The sequence below is a fragment of the Opisthorchis viverrini genome (genome assembly GCF_000715545.1).
Source record: "Opisthorchis viverrini unplaced genomic scaffold opera_v5_416, whole genome shotgun sequence".
Taxonomy (NCBI): Eukaryota; Metazoa; Platyhelminthes; class Trematoda; order Opisthorchiida; family Opisthorchiidae; genus Opisthorchis; species Opisthorchis viverrini.
This window is the reverse complement of record NW_008752078.1, coordinates 72,590-87,828: the sequence shown is the minus strand read 5'-3', so window position 1 is coordinate 87,828 and position 15,239 is coordinate 72,590. Positions and strand designations below refer to the sequence as shown.

Genomic DNA, 15,239 nt, shown 5'->3' with positions numbered 1-15,239 from the left:
CTTGCCCAGCTGATCTAAACGCAAAATAGCCGGACTGTGGGAGCATCTAGTACCAAGAAATATCAACAAGTAGACCATCGCCTGAGATAGAAAACATAAACCACAGATGAAGGCAAGGTAGAATGTCTATCCATCCCATTGGTACCCTGTCTAACTTCCCCCAATTTTGTCCAGTACTGCAGCACGGCTGTGCACGCTTAAACCACAGGCAGATTTACTGTTTCCTCTGGAGCACGATACGGCATCGAATGAGGGTGGGGTGCAGTTAATTTCTTCTCGGATTGCTTTGAAAATGAATTTTTACTTATTCATCTACAATTCCATTCGTTTCTGGACAGAATCAACAGGAAACAAGACTTGGGTTAATTTCCAGGCTCAAAAATGTGCTGGAGTATAAGAATCCACAAGCGTAAAAACACTAAATGCAATACTCCCATCGTCTTTTAATTGATAGCGGAGAAAAATTGAATATTTCGACTTGTTTGGAAAATCAAACCTGGGTATCTCTGAGCTAGCAAAATACGCTGTCTGAAAGTTGTATACGTCGCGTTTTGAATGCGTTTCCTCCTTTCGAAAGATTCCCTACATCCTCTCCATTGTTCTCAATTCCGGAATCACATCATGTGACTCTCGCGCTTAATTTGACAATCGATTAGAATAGGGCGCGTTTGGTTGCCGATATTATATATATTGAGCTCTCCAGTCCTAATGGACAGGTCGATTATATGAGGCAGTACCGTAAAACGGCTCATTGAAAGAGGAGTAATTCAGTTCGTTATTTAAGGAACACTACACTGTTAGCACTCTCGGGTAATCTGATACCATCGTAGGATAGCAAGAAGACGGTTTGCGCGGATTTTTCATCGGAGGTTGCTGATCGCACAGCTTGCTTTTCAGTAGACAGATTTTGCATATTGTTCAGTAATGAAGGGTGAATTTCGCTCGTTCAAGCAAACAAGTCGTTCGTTCTCGTGTACCTAGCTGTTTGTGCAAAAATCATGTTGCAACATTGTGTTTGATCACTATTACTCCTAGAAGTGTAGCTCTTCTGAAGCACAGTTTCTAACAAATCAATCTTCACAAAGTTCAGTTTATTGCTAACTTGCCGGAGGCATGGAACTTGACGGCCAACAGAGATTGCAAGTAGATTAGATACGCCATGCAACAATGTGGTTTGAACGCTGGCTAAATGTGTCTGACAGGATTGTGTTACGGATGGTAGAAAGTGAGTTAGAACCCACGCTTTCTAGAGTTAATTAGGGCTTCACAAAAAAACCATCATAACGTGCACGCAACAGACTTGTCGCTTTCTGCAATCAGACGGAATGCAACTGCATTTTTTAAATTATTGTTAAGGAAAACGTTTCTTGTTACGCACTGAATACTAATATCATATATTAGTATGTCAAAAGTGGAAAACTTTTCGGTGGCATCTATTTGAACCGTCGCTCTTTGAGCGTCCCGTCGAGGGGCGAATAGACCAAAACTTACTTGTAAATGGAAGTGAAGCCAAACAAAAATTTGATACAAGGCCTCATCAGCAATAGAAGCTCAGTACGAGATGTTGTTTCTTTAGAGCAAGTAATCATTCAGAAAAATAATCGGAAGCCAGGGTGGCTCTATTACAGATGATTTAGAGGTGAAGGAAGGTATTGGCAAGGAGCTGTTCCACGATAATGTAGGCCTTCAAAAAGAGCGCACGAAAACCATTTAGAGTTCATTGGTTTACACAGAATTCAAGATGCCCCCCTTGAAGTGTTTTGCCTAAGTTGGCCGATTTCCTACGGACACAGTGAGGTGAATCAAATTGAGCTGGTTAATTTCCAGGCTCAAAAATGTGCTGGAGTATAAGAATCCACAAGCGTAAAAACACTAAATGCAATACTCCCATCGTCTTTTAATTGATAGCGGAGAAAAATTGAATATTTCGACTTGTTTGGAAAATCAAACCTGGGTATCTCTGAGCTAGCAAAATACGCTGTCTGAAAGTTGTATACGTCGCGTTTTGAATGCGTTTCCTCCTTTCGAAAGATTCCCTACATCCTCTCCATTGTTCTCAATTCCGGAATCACATCATGTGACTCTCGCGCTTAATTTGACAATCGATTAGAATAGGGCGCGTTTGGTTGCCGATATTATATATATTGAGCTCTCCAGTCCTAATGGACAGGTCGATTATATGAGGCAGTACCGTAAAACGGCTCATTGAAAGAGGAGTAATTCAGTTCGTTATTTAAGGAACACTACACTGTTAGCACTCTCGGGTAATCTGATACCATCGTAGGATAGCAAGAAGACGGTTTGCGCGGATTTTTCATCGGAGGTTGCTGATCGCACAGCTTGCTTTTCAGTAGACAGATTTTGCATATTGTTCAGTAATGAAGGGTGAATTTCGCTCGTTCAAGCAAACAAGTCGTTCGTTCTCGTGTACCTAGCTGTTTGTGCAAAAATCATGTTGCAACATTGTGTTTGATCACTTTCACTCCTAGAAGTGTAGCTCTTCTGAAGCACAGTTTCTAACAAATCAATCTTCACAAAGTTCAGTTTATTGCTAACTTGCCGGAGGCATGGAACTTGACGGCCAACAGAGATTGCAAGTAGATTAGATACGCCATGCAACAATGTGGTTTGAACGCTGGCTAAATGTGTCTGACAGGATTGTGTTACGGATGGTAGAAAGTGAGTTAGAACCCACGCTTTCTAGAGTTAATTAGGGCTTCACAAAAAAACCATCATAACGTGCACGCAACAGACTTGTCGCTTTCTGCAATCAGACGGAATGCAACTGCATTTTTTAAATTATTGTTAAGGAAAACGTTTCTTGTTACGCACTGAATACTAATATCATATATTAGTATGTCAAAAGTGGAAAACTTTTCGGTGGCATCTATTTGAACCGTCGCTCTTTGAGCGTCCCGTCGAGGGGCGAATAGACCAAAACTTACTTGTAAATGGAAGTGAAGCCAAACAAAAATTTGATACAAGGCCTCATCAGCAATAGAAGCTCAGTACGAGATGTTGTTTCTTTGGAGCAAGTAATCATTCAGAAAAATAATCGGAAGCCAGGGTGGCTCTATTACAGATGATTTAGAGGTGAAGGAAGGTATTGGCAAGGAGCTGTTCCACGATAATGTAGGCCTTCAAAAAGAGCGCACGAAAACCATTTAGAGTTCATTGGTTTACACAGAATTCAAGATGCCCCCCTTGAAGTGTTTTGCCTAAGTTGGCCGATTTCCTACGGACACAGTGAGGTGAATCAAATTGAGCTGGTATCTGGCTGAGAATGCACCGGTGTCTGATTAGTGCCACCCGTATAGATATCTTTTTTATCCGGAAACTGCCGTTGACTTGAGTGGTTGTATAAAATAAGACAGTGTTCCTTCTAAAGTTAGGGCATGTCAAATCTTGTGAGGGCTTAGGTGTAAGTACAAGTATTCATCCGGGATTTATCGAGTCCAGTGGTGTAAGGCATGACTGGCTTCTCTTACCATCCCTGGTCAGTTTTGTATGTGACGTGCTGCTTGTAAATTCTCCGTCTGCCTCTGGAACCTCATGGATCGAAATGCTCCCGGGGCTTAAGCTCACAGATGGTATTGCGCGGATGGTATTGCTCCTCTTGATTCATACCATTTAGGGCTCCTTGTTATTTTGAATCACTTGAGTGGTTCTACCAGCGGTTTGGTAAGCGCTTCACACTTACGAAGTGTAAGGTGTTGCTGAACGACTAGATGCGATCAAACCAGAGCCTCTAGACTTGGTAGATAACTTCCTTCACCCAGAGAGTTTTATACGTCTCTGTTGGCTGGCTCGAGATTCGAAAAGCCAGGAGAGCTTTGTGAACTTTTGACATGTATTGGGCAAGCTGTTCAGGTTGAAGCACACACCTTAGCAGGGCAATCCATAGGGTTCCGGTGGTCAGAAACGTGATTCTCTGCTTCTATGCTTGATCTTTGGTGTTTCTAATTTACTGGCTCGTGGGACTGTTGGGTTGACAATACTTAGTTATGTGATATGGTCTTAAGAGAAAAAAGGAACTCTTGTGCCATGAATGAGTTAGTCATGCTCCATAACTTGCGGTGACTGGTACATGTGCTTCACCTATCAGGAGATCGTTTATATCGCATATTTCTTTCACCCAACCTTATGCTGGGTAAAAACGATCGAGAGGCGAAGGGTCAGCGATGCGGCAACAAATCAAACGAGGGATCGTGGCAAACTCATGTGGTTTGAAAACTGCAGCCTTCCTGGAATGGATCGCCAGCACTCGACTTATTCATGGTGAATGACATTAGGAGATATCACGTGGTTACACAGTCAACGGCTCTCCTGCATCAGTGCCGTTGCCTTCAGCGTGTAGCTGTCTGAGTCCAACTTTAATAAATCAGCATCACTGGACCACAAACCATCACATTTAGCGTCCGGCTGTACCTTCCCCGGTTATCGAGTGTGCGACAACCGTAACTGAAGCAGTTGGAACTATGAGTCCTTGACACATGGTTTACAGCTGATTAGTTGAAATAAGTAGTCTATCCAGTTCAGAGATTTCAACGCTGCAGGGAATTTGATACTTCCGTATGGTTTACAAAACTTACCACCACGACAAAGATCTATTTTCAGTGTTTTACCACCGGTATCTCTGTTCAGAAAAATAGTTGGGTGAAAGATCATACAAGTCGTAGCTGAGCTGGCCTCACTTCGTGGGTTGAGCTAGCTACTTCACTTGCTTCGAATCTTTTCGGGGTATTATTGATCCAAAATAGGTTAGTCCATCGTTTAGAATCGAAGGATTGAAAACACTATCAGCAAACTCAGCTGAGCTGATGTCTCCTTTGAGGGGATCCCCCGAGATAAATCAAATCGTTTGTTAGAACATAGCTGCACGGCGTTGCGTAATCAGCTGTACTACCGTATCCGTCAGTGAACAGTTCGAATGTTTCACCGACTCTCGTACACACTGGATATGGTTCAAATAATGCTGTCAGAAATGGATTGAGATTTTATTACGAAACACGCAGTTCATCCTGATATTTATCAATAAACAGAGCCACGCGATCTGGAGCCATTGGTCACTGTTGATTACGGTGATAACGCAAACAACGCTTGCCTTATAATTGCCCGGATTGAAATCACGCTCTGTGGTAACAGTCAATGATAAACCGATCAGATGTGTGATAGGCTTTGCTGCTTACTGGGGTAAAGAGAAAAACAGATCATTTATAATATATATTAAACGTGAAGGAAACTACTCATAAGGTTGCTGAAAACTGTTCAACAGCCCACGACCGGTTTCGCCCTTCTTGGGGCTCATCAGGTAGGCGCAGTCCCCGAGTTTCCGTCAAACTGTTTTCGAGAAGTACACTCGTTTGCAAATCAATTTGGTTTTCATTAGAGGTTCAACTTGTTTGCGCCAGCTGACAGATAATTGAAGCTAACGAGGAACACATAGCGTTCCCACAAAGTCAGTTTTCATGAGTGTTTGAAAAGGAAAACGCCACCAGCGTCACCATCGCATGCAACTTCGATCACGATTTAATCATGTTCTTGACGGGGCACGCTACTCATATGGTTGCTGAAAACTCTTTTACTTCTCACAATGAACTTTGCCATCTTTGGAACTCGTCAAGTCTCGAGTTTCCATCTGTCTCGTGTTCTACTTGAAACCAAATTGTACTCAGCTGGCAAAATATAATTGCTTGCAAATTAGTTTGGTAACGGAAGACCACAGTAGGCATTTTGGGCACTTTGGCAAATTCGGATTCTTGGCCGAAAGGCAAATATAACACTGCCTGCTGAGTAGTCTGATAGTTTATAAATTCCACCACAAACAAAACTAAGGATAAAGTTATTTTGTGTAATCCTCAAAATACGAGATTGAAGGATTACATCATAGGAACGCTTACGAGTAGTATGTATCTAAGAGAGCAAATTTTCTAACAGGCATTCCGGGGTTCAGTTTTTCACGGTAATTGCGCTCAAGGAGACTGAGATATATTCTTTTGATACTTGACAGGATTCAGCTGGGTTTGTCGGAATAAAGGAAGATGGTAGTGTGGGTGAGACTTGGGAAGTTTCGATTGAGATTTTATCCTACGGGTGAAGCTGAAAATCCCGGGAAGCGCTGAATAGCTGTTTTATCCTCATTTGGAATCATCAACATTGTGCAGCTCACAAAATTCCAGGAGAGTTGAACCAACTAACCAACGGCTGACCGTTTGAACAGCTAACCGAGGGGTCGCGGTTTCAAGAATTCTGACTAGATTTCATTGGATGCGCACCACTGTTGATTCCCAATAAGCATGAAGCAGCTATACAGTGCTTTTCAGCGTTGATTGGCTTCGCTGACAGTATGGAATGTCAATTCACAATCGGAGTTTCTCTGCTTTTGGCCGGCTGTAGGGTAATTTTTCCGTACCTGCGGAATTCCCATCTGGAAATTACTCCTCCTGATTACTGATTTCGTATTGAGAATCGTGAACGAAAGACCACAGGCCTTTTTGGATTTATTTGGTGCATTGCTCTTCATTACTCACTTCGACAATTTCAGGATTGCAGACACTTTAAACTTCAGACTTTTCGAATAGGCTGCAACACTTGCCTTTTTCCTGCTTCCGTTCATGTGACAGTCGCCATCCGCTTTAAGTCTTCTGACAAAAAGGACGAGGCACGAGTTATTGGGTTGTGTGAAATATCGAATAGAAGCAGTGAAGTAGTGTGAAGTCTGCTTTTGGAATTGGGTATACAGTACTTAGATGTTCTCTACCAATTATGCACCACAGTTACTTTGAAACCATGAACAAGTCGAGAATTACAGCCTTAAAAGGAACTGACCAATAATTAGGGGAATTAAATTACCGATCTAGAGTAAACCTCAGTAATATACTGCGAAGGCAAGGTTCAAGGCGTTATTTTTGGAAGGTTACAATCCAAAGTCATTTTTGGTCTAGGAAGGGTAGCAGGTTGACATGCTTGTGTGTACTCTCAGCATTTTTTCCAAGATTCACCCTCACCATCAGTTTCTTTCCGCCATCAAAATTCTATCCATTGGAAACCTGTCGTGACTCAGACATCAACTCAGTGGCCATCACTAAATCGAAGCCTTCTGTTGTGATCCCTACATCACCACTGAAACCCACATGGTGTAGAAGATTGGCACTTTTGTTTGTTTTATTCTGTTATGCATGAAGACTGTATCACTCTGTGCAGTTCTTGCTTTTGTTCAATATCCATTAGGCGTACTCTCCACCAATACGAATTTCCAGAAACAACAGCTGAATCGAAATATCGTTTAGGTGAATTCCACAGGTGTCAGACTTCTTCCTTTTCTCTTACGAACACGCACACACTGGGAGTTAAATTCAAGTCTAGTTTTCTGATACGGCTCAGTCAGATGGGTCCAAATGCTCTCGAGCTAATAGTTCAGCGATGACCCTGTTCCATCCGCAAGCTGGTTCAAAATACTGATCAATCAGGCATAATGTGGACTTGCGCACATGTTGGGTAACATCCATATGCCTCTTATGGGCTATAAGTCTTTCGCTTTAAACCAGGTTAACAAGACCCATCGTAAGACGCATTTATGAGACTGTGCAGGCGACAAACGACCCAGTTTTACAACCAAGCATAATTCACCTGAAGGTAGTTTCTTTAGAAGCTCGAGCTATCAGTGCAGGTTTTCCCATACAACTCCGTCTGCTGTTACACATTGCGGAGGTAAATTGTAAACAGTGCATGCACCAATTTGGCAATATGCTGTCTAAAGTGTTCGCTTGATGGTTTGAAAGGAACTGAGCTTTTTCAAGCGAAGAACTCCATCCTATTTGTCTTTCACGCAGTTTACCTTGACGCCATGTTTAATCGATATCTCTGAGCGGACCAACTATCAGTGAATTGAGTTGACGTCAGGCTTGTACAAATGATTCAAAGATTCTGTTTGAGGATGTTCAGTGCTTCGGATTGGCATGCCTGCTTCGCATGCTTGGATGTGTTTTGTACAGGTTTGTTAAACTGTCCAGTAGTTCCACTTAGTAAAGGACTGCGTAATCTGTGTCGGCTCATAAGTACACAGTAGCTAACGAGTTTTAGGGCTAATCGCGTAACAGTGTTCCACACAGCTATGCAAACCGGATATAACTGGGCAAATTTCCAAAAATTACTCAATGTATGTCCCGCTTGGCTTCAGGTTTTCAACAACCATTCTTCTGGACCAACTGCTAGTGGCTTTCGCTCCCTGATGCATGGCATTTCTCCGCTGTAAATCGTAGCCAGAGTTGCTAATATCTTTTCGTGAACAAAGGACAATATTTTACGAGAAGTTAGCTCTGTTGTAATTTTTGTAAGGCATTTCCATCAAGAAATGCGTGAAGGCCCATAGCGCACCCTCTTTTCAACAACGTAGAGAGTACTATCCATCGGAATGACTTGTCAATTGCCAACTATCTGCAACCCTGTCAGAACTAAAGATTGAGTTTTCGTATGTTGCATAAATGTCTGTTAACACATCACATAGAATTTCGCCTCCTTCCGAAAGTTAATGGTTCTCGTGAGGAGTCTGCTACAGAATTTCTGCCGGCAACAAACCGGTGATAAATTTTTACACCCTCCTGAAAAATAATGCCACATTACATGGGGACGTCTCAGCAGGGGATGCGCATTATGAATTGTCGTTTGGTCTTTGTCACGGAACCGTCCGAATGGCATTTTGTCAGGCCTGGACTCAAGTGAACAGAATCAATTTTCTCATAGAGGAGCTCTTGGAGCGCATATCACATGCGTGCACGTTTCTCCGGCTTCTTAGTCGCTTGAAATCAAAGATCTTGTCCCATTGCAACCTGATGCAGTCAGCCAGTGTGACTTTTGTTTTTGTTGAACATAGACAAGGCGTGTAAGTGGTGAAATCAGCTCGACTCCGTATTTCACCTTCCCGTCCCCCCGTCTCTAACAGTGCATTACTTTTGTATTGTTGGGATCAAACCATGATGTCTTACTCGATGGGTCATCAGATATTTTGAGTTAAACAATACGGAGACCACAGAACATGTAGCAGGTTACGACACACATTTCTTTGTTCGGCCAAAGCTTTCAAGTTATTATTTCTATCGTCGTTTCGAGCTAAAACTTCAGATGGGCGACCTTTGCCATAAAGCTTCTGCAGATCCCGCTATACGCGTCGTTGCCATTGAAAACACCAGTATCGGGCTTGCCTAAAGACGAAAAGTCAACTGTCCTCGGTTGAATCCACCTACCACTATTCTTGAGTATTGTTGGCGAAACTGGATTGGCGTTTAAAACATGCAGGACCACGGGGACCTGGAAAATTCGATCAGACGAAACACTTCATCTCCTGGCTAAAATGGCTTGTTGGAATCATTTGAAACCTGGTGACATTTTTGTCGCGAATGATCAAATTATCAAAAAGAAACTTTCCAAAGCAGTGATTCATTTTTGTATTTTGAGACCAATTTAGGATGTGTAAAAACCGATTGCTATGTATTATATGCACATGTTCCATAAAAGTCCATTTCGTGGGCTGTTATGCTCCTGAACTGTTTCCATGTGAAGAACCAATGACATCCGAAACGTAGCTTTCGGAGTGCTGAAAGTTTGCTCATTCTGTGGCAATTTCACTTTCTAGTATACCGTATCCTTATCATTGTTCTCTTTTTATCAGACGTGTTCCCAGCTGGACTGGTACCTGTACTCAAGAGACAGGCGTTGAAACTGGACGAACTAGCACATCGGCGCTGTTATTTCGCAGGTATGCTTTGGTTTTGTATATACTTTCGTAAAATCCTTACAACATAAACTCGGTTATTTCCTTCGACTGCCTGTCAGTAACCCGTACTCTTTGTCCAGACGACGTTTTGGGAGTCGTAATGTCAAACAGTGTACAGAAACACATTTATACGGTCAATAAAAACTGATCGGCACACCTCTGTCGATACCATCGTTAGACATTAATAAAGGATGCTATTGGTAGAACCAACTGCATGCCGTGCGAAATATTGCTTCTGCCAGTGACCAAAAGTTGTTGTTTACATCCCATTGGGCCACATCCATTGCTGGTGGAAGGCGAACAAATGGCGTTTACGTAATATATCAAGCTACATAGACCTTCAGAAATCACCTGAAAGCAAGGCTCCTCTGTCGATGTTGTTCTAGATGCACGCCTTTCCTAGGTATTCTTGAGGAGGAAACCCCATGTCTGACCAGAGCTTTCAGTGTTCTTTGCGTTTCCTTTGGACTTGGTCGCAAAGTTTTTGGTGATTTTCTCTCCTTCCTGGATGGCTTTAAACATCAAGATGGTGTTTGCTTGAGGCTTGAATGAATCTCATTTTGCAAATGGTGGGTTCCTTCAACATATGCAGAAACATTAACTAAAGTAAAGAGTAGGGCTGACCGAAGTTCGGGAGCTTATGTGATGGGCCCCAACAATGAAAACCAGTACCTGGCCTTCGACCAGTTCCGCGATAATTTTCCGTCTGAGAAGCGTGTCTACTTTAACAAAATTTCAACTTCAGCCTATATCTACGCATTAATTCAATATCTAGAAGTCACCAAGAAAACTTAGTGGGGATTTCGACTACTCTGTTGAGGTTTGTACGGTTCCAGTGTTTGGCATGATGCTGGTCAGAATACTGCTGTGGAAGTATGCTGTGTGTATTTCAAAGCCTTCGATGTTTTTCCGTATCATCTTGATGTTAAGACATGCGACGCCGAATTGAAGGAAGCTCTTTGGAGGGCAAGTCCTTCCTATTTTAGGGGGAGAGAGTATGGTGGACCTCTGAACAAACATCCAGTTAGATAGTGCGATAGGAAAAATTTCGTTTAGCACCCCTTCAATGTGAACGCGCTAAGTTAGAGTAGGAAACACACACGTTCCCGGTTGATGAGGACTCTTCGGAGGTCCATGAACGGTTTTGCCTTTCTTAGGTCTCATCATCAGTAGGTAGGTTTATTCATCGAGTTTCCGTCAAACTTAGGTTCAACCTGGACACCAAGCTGTTTGCGAATTACACTCATTTGCAAACCAATTCGGTGTTAACGGCAACCTCGATTCAAGGAAACAAAGATGACATACACTCGAACCTCGCAGTTGGCTTTCGATGAGTCCTCATCAACCAATTTGGCTCCACCATGGAAATACACTGCCATATCTCAACCGAAAAACAAGGCGTTCTTTGTATCGGTAAAATATCACGAACAAGAGATCACGATGAAGTTCAGCCGTGTGCAATTTGAAAAGGAGTGTATTTCCCCAAGTAGGTTAGATGCACTTACTCAGATGAAGTCAATATCGATACACTTTCCGCAGTATCGGACCGTTTTTCACGAGTTTCGGTTCAACTGGTTGTTGCGTCATCATTATCATTGACAACATGACATCAGCGTTCAACACCGATGCTTCACTGCCGTAGAACCATGATTTTTTTGAATGCCTTATTGTAAAGAAAAGAGTAAGGATGGACGGGGAAAGGACTTAGTGCTAGCCTACCACAATCATTCCGAGGTGCCTATACCTCCAGACATTCACTCAGGTGATCTGGATAGAAAGTGACAACAAGAACGCCACTAACATCGGTTGGCAGCCATATCTTGTAGTGTCTCCAACCAGGCACAGTGAGGATCACGCGGTCGACATCCTGCAGGGCGAGTAGCACCGACAGCACCCAAGCGTTTCGTGATCTCCTTCATACTCCTCAGCCAAGGGTTGCCCATCTCTGCTTACGCCACTCTGAGTCGGGCATAGAAAACAGCACTCTCTTCGGCAAACGATGGTTAGGCATACGCAACACATGTCTTAATCAACGCAGCTTCTGGTGCTGGACACATTCTTTAATGGAAGTACCCATTGCGCAACCGAAATCGTGCTTTCTAACTGTTTGTTGGAAAACCGAACAATGGTACCGGTGAAACAAAACTGTGAGAGGCACAAGAGTCCATTTGCAAAAAAAAACAGTGTCTCCACTTAACTAAAATAGAAAATATGTGTTCGGATTACTCTGAAAGTAAAGTGTATGACGAATCTATTTGCTGTGCTCAGTTGGATTTATCTTAATCCAAGTAGCTGAATATACTGCATCCAGCCCAATTTTCGGGGCTAAAACATCCTTCGTATAATCTGCACACATATGCTTGTCACTAAACCCTAGACAGAATGAAGAACTGCAGTGCGAAAGTGATACAGATTAAGCAGTTTGGTTGTGTCAGAACAGGACGGGAGCTATCAGTATAAGGAGAAAAGAATGTGCTGATAATGTAGACAGTTTACCGAGAATCCATTCTTGTCATGCGACACGTCGAACGATGACAATGACATTACTCGTAAGAGACAGAAAATGACCAAAAGTTGACAACTGGCCAGCCACTCATAGCTGTACGGTGAGATATTCACACATCTAGCTAGGGGGGGGGGGGCGAGATGGCCCAAGTGGTTAGAGCGCGAATTTACTGATCGGAAGGTCCGTGGTTCGAACCTGACCTCTGCCACTCGACTTCCCCTGTCTAGGCCTGGGTGACCTGGTGTTATTCCAGCCCTCGTGCTTCCTCCGGGTGGCATGACAGCTAGGCACCGGAAGGAGCTTGCAGCTGAACGATTATTATTATTATTATTTACATCTAGCCAGAAGGTTGAATATCGCTCATAAACAGTGGCGATGCGCACACAGCTGACGACTCTCAACAATGAGGAAACGTTTTCCAGTGCTCCTAATATATTTAGTTGCCTTGTCTGTTTCTCTCTGGGACAGAATGAAGAAACGTCAATCGATATCTTGTCCAAAACAATCTTGCCTTCATGATAGTCTCAAGCTAATTTGACGAAACGAAAGTATTAGTTTACTTCCTTCCACCAGCCATCAAGAAAGTTGACTGGACGGCAGACTCAGGGTTTCTTTCCAGCCAGTAAGCAAACAACGACTTGTCCTTCAATTTCCCACTTGTTTGTTGGTTACAACAATTGGGCCAAGTACAATAGACTCTTTCTTTTTTTTTGTTCAGACATCTAGTGTTTGGGAGCAGAACACATAAACTCTCCAGCGTTATCGCTCTTTGTTGGATAATTGTACCCTTGGGAGTGCCAGAAAACTAATGAATTTTCGCTTTGCTTCTTCTTTCCACTGGCGGACCGAAATCTCATCAAAATCACCGAACTGAAAGTTTGTTTGCCTGCATTTATCAGCCACCGACACAAGGTAGTGGTGCATTGCTTTCCCATTATAAGAAACGTCTATTTATTTGAAAACCCGGAACAAAGGAGCGTTCTTGACAGTTCTCATGTTTTGCTGTCAAAGCAGAACTAGCCCCCTACAATGAACACTTTGAGACAAATAGTTTTTACGCGTCAATCTTTTCTAAATATATGTCCTTAAGGTCAACAGAATCTCTCAGCAGTCAAGTGGAAATCTCAAGTAAGTTTGGACAATCCATCCGGAACTAAAAACGACAAACACCAATGCCTTCAGGTCAACATATCCAGGGGTTAAAATATTAGTTCACCTCGGCTTGGCGAATAAAACAAACAGGAAGTACCGTAGAATCGCCCCCTGGAAGAAACAATAAATGTGTCACGTGACCGAAATAATTTCAAAGTTCGTGATGATCGCTTTTTACAAAATAACGCTAATCCAGGCCGCCGTAACATGGCCTTTGGGTTGATGTCTGTGTACTATGGAGCACTTTGTAAATGTATCGAAACGATCCACTTGGTTCAGTCATGTGATCAGTCTCACCGACATGTGACCAGAACGAACTTTTGACCATGCCAGCACCAGAAGTGCTCGTTTTTGAGGCTGAAATCGTGTCACGGCTGTGTGTTAAAACTCTGTTGTACTGTTGCTTTCGGAACTATTTTTGAGAAAAGTGGACTTGGTCCCATTTAGTTTTTAACCGAATTTTTCACCTACAAGCATGGTCCCAGTGGTTCTGGTAAGTGGAGGGCGTTTCTTCAAAGTCGCATCCATGTTACGGCCGATTTCACGCCCGACCTTGAGAGGAGATCGGACTACCTTTGATGGGTTTCTATGCAAATTGCTAAATCCACCCCGTCCTTGTGTTCCGTTTTCTTCTATCGGACAGGCATTTTGCAGTGTAACATCTCCAGCTTCATTTAAGTTTAATTCTCCAACCATCCGACACACTAATCAGTGTCACAATGGCTAGTAGTCTGTGTGTGCAGGATACAACAACTTGACAGGTGACGGTCCGCTCTCTTGCTACATCACATACCTGGCGGCGCGCAATATGACCTCATGTTTCTTATTCTTTTGTGCATTCAGAATTATTGAGGCTCAAAATCAACACACGGAGATATCCCTGTTCCCCGGGACCCGATCCCGCATTCCTCGTCAGTCAACAAAGCACCTCAGACGGGCGCTGTTCACTGAATACCACACAAGGGTCTGTTACTTCGCCCAAGTCACCCGGAACATCAGCCAGTTCTGATTTCACTGAGTCGAACAGCGTCGGATGTGTGACGTCCATATTAACTAGGCTCCGATTAGATGGTGAATTGTATGCCGAAAGTTCAAGAACTCTGTTTGAAAACGGTCACTCTCGTACACCACCCATCTGCTCCTCCGCCTTGCGAACGGCCATGATATCAACAGTACAACTACTGTTGCAATGTGCACAGCACTTCTCGCCTTCAAGTCACACTGAGGATACTCACACTAGGATGGCTGTCAGTTATTTGTCCTCAATGGGTGAGTCTTGATTTAAAAAGTGAGCCAAGTATCTTTTTGCAAATTCACTTCACCCGGAGCAGAGTTCCTCGCTATCAAAAAGGAAGACACCGGGTCACTTTTTGGGTATCCAATGAGAACGAAACCTGATCATTCCGAAGTAGTCAGTCAACGTTGCCTGGTTCAACGGTAACAAGATGCATCAGGGCAGCCCTAGAATACAGGAATTATCATTACTTCTAAAGTACGAGATCCTGCGCGAAACGATCGATAAGGTCAGCAAAACATATCAGTGGAATACATCTGGATTCATAATAAGGGGCTCGCTGTGAAGCCTGATGCTATGCAGACTCGTTTTAAGCTAAATTGACAGATATTCGGCAACGTTCTTGTTCGCTCTTAAACAGCATTGGAGTTGGTCTAACACGGATTAGCACCACGGGTCTAAAGAGCCATTACACATGGATCACATGTTATTCGTCCGTTTCGAATGCTGATTGAAATAATAGTGCTCACCCTCGAGAAAGTACACAGTTCTAAAGACCTGTTAACTATTATATC

The 15,239-nt window shown here is 43.1% G+C and overlaps 1 protein-coding gene across 1 annotated transcript; it reads left to right on the top strand.

The window, feature by feature from the left end:
- Nucleotides 1–9,669: 9,669 nt before the first annotated feature.
- T265_15283 (hypothetical protein) lies at nucleotides 9,670–14,698 on the top strand (the record flags this gene model as incomplete). The annotated part of the gene is made up of 2 exons (XM_009177394.1): nucleotides 9,670–9,754; nucleotides 14,274–14,698. Coding segments are annotated over 2 exons (510 nt in total), but the record flags the coding sequence as incomplete, so codon positions are not given.
- Nucleotides 14,699–15,239: the final 541 nt, after the last annotated feature.